This window comes from Gamsiella multidivaricata (genome assembly GCF_025024155.1).
Source record: "Gamsiella multidivaricata strain RSA 2152 chromosome Unknown BC939scaffold_97, whole genome shotgun sequence".
NCBI classification, from domain to species: Eukaryota; Fungi; Mortierellomycota; class Mortierellomycetes; order Mortierellales; family Mortierellaceae; genus Gamsiella; species Gamsiella multidivaricata.
Genome location: NW_026251805.1, coordinates 110,190 through 116,047, shown reverse-complemented (window position 1 = coordinate 116,047; position 5,858 = coordinate 110,190). Strand labels below are relative to the sequence as shown.

The window sequence follows — 5,858 nt, the reverse complement described above, 5'->3', positions numbered from 1 at the left end:
CAAGACCCACCGATAAACCGTATTCATTCCTCTGGTTCTGGAAAAAATACCGTTTTTCAGGACACCTTCATAATTAAGATTTCACCGCACAGCAATCGGAGTGTATTGATAAAAGAAGGTCACTGACCACGGTGCGTACGTGGAATATCGGGCGGCAATCCGCTACATGCGCCCAAATCCACCTCGGTTCTTCCATGGACGCTCAGACGGGAAGGGGATCTTAGACAGGCGAGTCTCCTTCCTGGAGTGATTTCCATAGTGCAGATACACTCAGCAGACACATGCCACCATTGTACTCATAGTTGCGGCATGATAACGCTTCCTCGTGCAACCATACCACCCCCCCCCACCCCCCCCTTGGCCACATTCGTCCTCAAGCAAGCAAGCGCATGGGATATTTGTTTATTTATTTATTTTGCCCGGTCTCTGTCTTGTCTCTTTCCTTTCTTCCCACCACGTCGCCCATCTTTTATCGCTCCCCAAGCGCCGCTCAAGGACACCGCTTTGGCATCAACACCCGAATGGCCGAGCCAGGAATACCACAGCAGCGGTTCCAGACGTTCCGTCCACACTACAGCTCTGACCTTTTGCCTGCGTTCAACAATCGAATTGATGTCCGTATAACTACTATTGATGACAAGGATATTGTTCTCTGGGGTGACATTCAGGCTGCCGTTCATAATGCCGAATACATCACATACGAAGGCCAACCGATAGATTTCCTCGTCGACGAAAAGGAAAGAGAGTGAGTAAAATAGAGACAGGCACAGCGAAGCGAAGGCACCTAACAAATTGCACTTGTTAAGGGAAAGTGATGATATCCAAGTTCCTCTAACGTTTAACGAGTATCTTTTAAAAAAAAAAAAACGCACGCACACGCACATATAGGATTACGCCGCTTCGGATTTTGGCACAGCCTACTAAGGTATTGAATGTGGTCGTTCAGGCACCTACGAGAGCTCAAGCTTCAGGAAGGAGAGGACCTGGAGCACTGTCGAATTTGATCGCACACTCACAAATGCAGTCGGCAGTCTCAGCATCCGAATTTGAATCACTTCCTTCCTGGGCAACTTCACCCTCAATGATATCTTACGACAACACTCCTAATCGGGCAGCAGAGCCTTTCAGAAACCTCTCGCATACGCCTCCAACATATTTAATATCGATTTCCGCAGCAACAACGGCTGACTCGTGTAACGACGGCGCTGTGTATCCCGACAGCCTTTGGGACTCTCACCGCGACACCGATCCACCGACTCTCAGCAGTAGCGTCAGCAGCAGTGGAACCTTCTACAGTGTGCCAACGAGACAAAATTCCATGGCACAAACGGAGCCGGCTACAGACAGTGAGGATGAAGACGAGGGCAAGGATGAGGACGAAGATAAGAGTGAGGACAGAGACAAGGACAAGGACGAAGAAGATGGACTCAGCACGTCGCTCGTACCACCTAGCCCCGCGCTGTACCTGACCACGGATCTTTTCGCTGAGCTCAGCAGGGACTCAACCCCCATGAATAACGGTGGAATGACAGCTTCAGCTCCTCACAGTGGCTACACTCCTTCCGAAGCCGAGAGTACAGACCTTAGCGACTCAATCCGGAGAATCACCTTGCGGGATGAGGGCATCACCATTCTCTCTGTATCCACAGATGCCTCAACGTCCGCCCTATCGGCAAGTAGTGCTCGGGTACATTTCGAGGATACAGCCAGCAACCCGACTAACGCCCATGCTCGTCAGTTTGGAAGGATCCCTTCGATAAGTAAGGGACGATCACAAGGAGTTAATTCCAACCTTCATTCTGTGAATACCATCCCAGCGCCAAGAGATGTCCAAGGACAGGTCCTGCAGTATATGGAGCAGCTGCAGTCTCTACTGCTGCATGAGGTGCCGATGCCGCAGCTGTTCATTGTCATGCCAAAGAGCTGTCCGAACGAAAACCAGGCCAGGCCTTATGCGGATGGATATCGTCTCTTTTGGATCTGCGAGCATGGTGGCGATCACCCAGATGGATTCACTGTCAACGTCGATAGAGCACATGAGGATCCAGGATGTTATCTAGAGGCTGTACACGGAGGATTCGAACTGGAGCGGCATTCGGAGTTTTTCATGAAGTATGGCGATATCCTACAACTGAATCTGCAGGCGTTCATGTACAGTCGGCACAACGAGGCGATGAGCGAACCACCAAGGTCGGCACGGAGTAGTGGGCCGAGGAAGGAGAGCGTTGGGTACGATGAAGGAATAGTGTTCTTGGGGAAAGCACTCGGCATGACCAATCAGCAAGTGGAGTGGAGTCTAACCTGGATCCAGAACCATCTGGTATCGCTGACGCTGCACTCCACAACGATGAACCGGTCGGACGCGCGGAACGGGGCGAAAGACCGAGCGTGGCGCCTGACACCGGACGATCTGAAGGATTTACGGTCATATATTTGCCAAGCCCCGGATCCAAGCGCGGGACCGAAGGAGCGCGGAAACTTGTATCGGTCTGTCGACGCCAGCGGTCATGTGCGATGGGTCTGCTCAATCCACTATTGCGAGCTCCATCCGTTCTTTTTCCCCATATACGTCAAAGAGGCTTTAAGGAGCTCGGAGAGTGGATACTACGGCATGAGGATGGGGCAAATTTCTATGCAGCCGCGCTCAGGTATCGAGGCGTTGAATATCTACAGTTCACTGGTTGCGATCTCCGGCTGCCTGTCCGAACTGACGCTTGAGATTTGCTGGGATGTGACATTGGAGGAGTTGAGGAATCTTCGTGACGCGATCGTCTGCTTCGGAGTGGTCTGCGTCCAACTCACAGGACCAGGGCTCCGAAGAGCCTCTGCGGCCCATGCGGAAGTCATCATCGAGATTCTGTCGCATCCACGGATCCAGTCCTTTAAGTTGGAGTGTGCTCAAGGAATCCTAAAACATCTCACATCGGTCATGTTACCGACGATATTTCCGGGGCTCCGAACGCTGGAGCTGAGTCTGGAGACCACAGGATCGGACTTGGATACTATCAGCCGAGGGCTCTCCTCAGTGGTCATGACTGCCCTTGAGCTGCAGGAGCTGGTTGTAAAATGGGAAGAGTTCGAGGAAGTTTTTGATCTCGAGGATTTTCTGCGGAGAATCACTTTTGAGCTGTCCGAGCCCATCAGAGTTTCGCTAGAGATCCGAGGGCACAAGATCGGCTTGACGACACGTAGGGATGGGGCTTGCGATGCCTCGGTCGAGTGCTCGGATTTGTTGATTGCATGGTCGAACCATTTGGTTTCTGGCGGACGGGTTGGGAAGCTGACGATCACGAATACTATAGATATGATGGACAAGAGCAATCACGAGTTGATCGAACGGATCTTGGAGAATTCTTGTTCAGCATTGAGGGTGCTCCAGCTGAATTGCGATATGCACCACTTCAAGACTGCCGCAGAACTGATCAGAGAATATCTACTGAAGCAGCAGCCTCGTTGTGGGTTCAAGTACCTTTTTCTGGTGGACAGCACGAGGCCCAGTGCTGTGAGCAAATGGAAAGTTTCATTCCCGTTTGAAGCAGCATCGATTGCTTATGAGGTCATGTAGTTCTGAATAAAAGGATATACCTCCAAGAAACACTGGATCCTGTGGCGACATCTATGGCCTGCACGGAAGAACGTTGCGGATAAAACTAGTTGTGTCAAAGGGGTACTTTCAGCACTATCTGGACTATTCTAGCTTTATTATAGCCCATCTCAAAATGAGCAACATGTTTCCTAATATGGAGGTGTGTACACTTCTCACATTTAGAAATTCAAGTCAAACAAAACGTGCCGTTCAGAATTGCACGTTTTCCGCTTTTGAAGTTCAGGACAAAACGGAACGTCCACGTTTACCTGATATGAGCTTTAATAAATCAATCGTCCGTCATCAATCCAAGGTAAACCATCCTGTTGTCATGCCTCAGATTTCGAAACACCAAGAATACCTTAAGGACCTGGAAACACGGTTGGCTTTCGCTATTATAAATGGGGACAAGGCGTTGGAGGAAGATGTTCTTACTCTATTTCACTTGGTTTTGGAGTCGCGATATCTTGGTAGAGGCTGCGCGATTATTACTTCTACTCCACCAAGTTCCACAACCTTCCGGACGGTCAGTTTCAATCTCGGTTTAGTACAACTCGACAGAGGCTGGCAGCAGTTACAGCACTGATAGATAATCATCCTATATTCCTTGTGGTGTATTCACCATGTTGTCCTGCTTTCTGAAAGTGCCCCATTTCTCTGAATCTGCCACCACTCGGCGCTGATTATGTATTAAGAGCATACCTCCTATACTAGATGCACGACTTGCCCATTATTAAAAGGGCATTTCGTTTTTCACAGATATCATTCCCATACTCCGCATTCCTCAACAACTCAAACCGCCAACAAATACATCCTGGGAAATTATGGAAGCAGAATCAGAGTGGACGAACTGGCAACGGGCTTGGACATAAGAATGGGAACTGTTTCATTGTACACGAGCCGAGTGATCACAGCATTAATATCACTTGCACCACAATGGGTAAGGTGGCCGGACGAAAAGCGCAGGGAGGAGCTAGGCCATGTAATGCGCAAGGAGGAGACTCCTGGTTGTATTGGGCTCATTGATGGGACTACCATTCTTCTTTTCCAGAGGCCAGCACTTCACGGCAACCGTTATTTTGACTGGAAGAAAAGGTGCGGTATTGATGCTATACAGGCTCATGGTTACAAGGGAATTCAACCCTCATATATTTTTATTTATTTGAAGTAGATATTCCGTCAATATGCAGGTTGTTTGTGGTGTCGACGGCCGGATTACTGCGATCCATGCTGTGCGCCCTGGTTCCACTTCAGGCTCGTCTGTTCACAAACTCATGGAACTGCACATGCATCCTGGACTATGCTTCTCCCCGGGTCAGTACCTCCTTGCCAAGTAATACATTCCTGCATATAAACCTCCTGCCGCAGACAAAGACGGTAACGCTGAATTCAACTATTGCCTGACCCGCTCACGAGTCCGGAACGAACATTGCGTTGGAGTCCTGAAACCGCGATGAGGATCACTCAGAGAGATGAGGGAGCAGATCCGGAGCATGAGGGATATGCAGATTCTAACGAGCTGGATGCACTATATTGACCTATGTAGTACGTGCGAGCAGAGACAAGCACCCTTCACGTGGTGCAGACGGGCAGTGCCTTATAAGGTGCCCGTCTGCCCAGGAAATAAAGATCCTTCTCTTGTCTTGCTGACCTCCTGTCTGTAAGTAAATATATAAGGGTAAAAGATTGCACTGGATACTGGCTTTCTGCGTGCTTCACAACATGCTGGCGTCAATTGGCGATGTCTGGGAGAAATCGTACGCTGGCGAACCCCAATCTGTGTGTGCTGATTCTGGTGAACTAGTCCAGGCTACCATTGGCGTGCAAAGCTTTGAAGACGACGCGTGAGATAAACTATGCAAAGGGTGTTCTAAGTTCTAAATCTAAAATAAACGAGAAAAATTCCCGCGCAAAGATTTTCGTGCCGCAGCCATGTAAGAAATAAGATTTTTTTCGAGACGCGTTAATTTAGACTTTTTTTTTTAAACGCGTTTCTCCCTGCCCTTACCCACACCTTGGTTTATTCATCAGATGTGTCTGCAATTGCCAGGAGTTCTCTAGCTATAGTCTGATATTCGTGTGTCATAGCTGTTATACAAGTCTCAGCCATGTGAAAGGATCCAGGCTTGATCCAGCTCTTATCCATATTGGACCTCTGAGAATGAAACGCTTGTTGCCTCGATCAATCCGAAGGCCACATGCCTAGAATATTGGCAGTGACCTTTTACCCCAACCAACCTCATAGATAGCTTATAGGGATGGGACAACCCCA

At 49.2% G+C, this 5,858-nt stretch overlaps 1 protein-coding gene across 1 annotated transcript; it reads left to right on the top strand.

Annotated features, from left to right (window-relative positions):
* The first annotated feature begins 374 nt into the window (after positions 1–374).
* On the top strand, positions 375–3,744 carry BC939DRAFT_466506 (uncharacterized protein). The gene is made up of 2 exons (XM_051557650.1): positions 375–745; positions 889–3,744. Exons 1-2 carry the CDS (start codon positions 390–392, stop codon positions 3,563–3,565), a joined length of 3,033 nt encoding a protein of 1,010 aa, XP_051407364.1. The 5' UTR covers positions 375–389; the 3' UTR covers positions 3,566–3,744.
* The last annotated feature ends 2,114 nt before the right edge of the window (positions 3,745–5,858 follow it).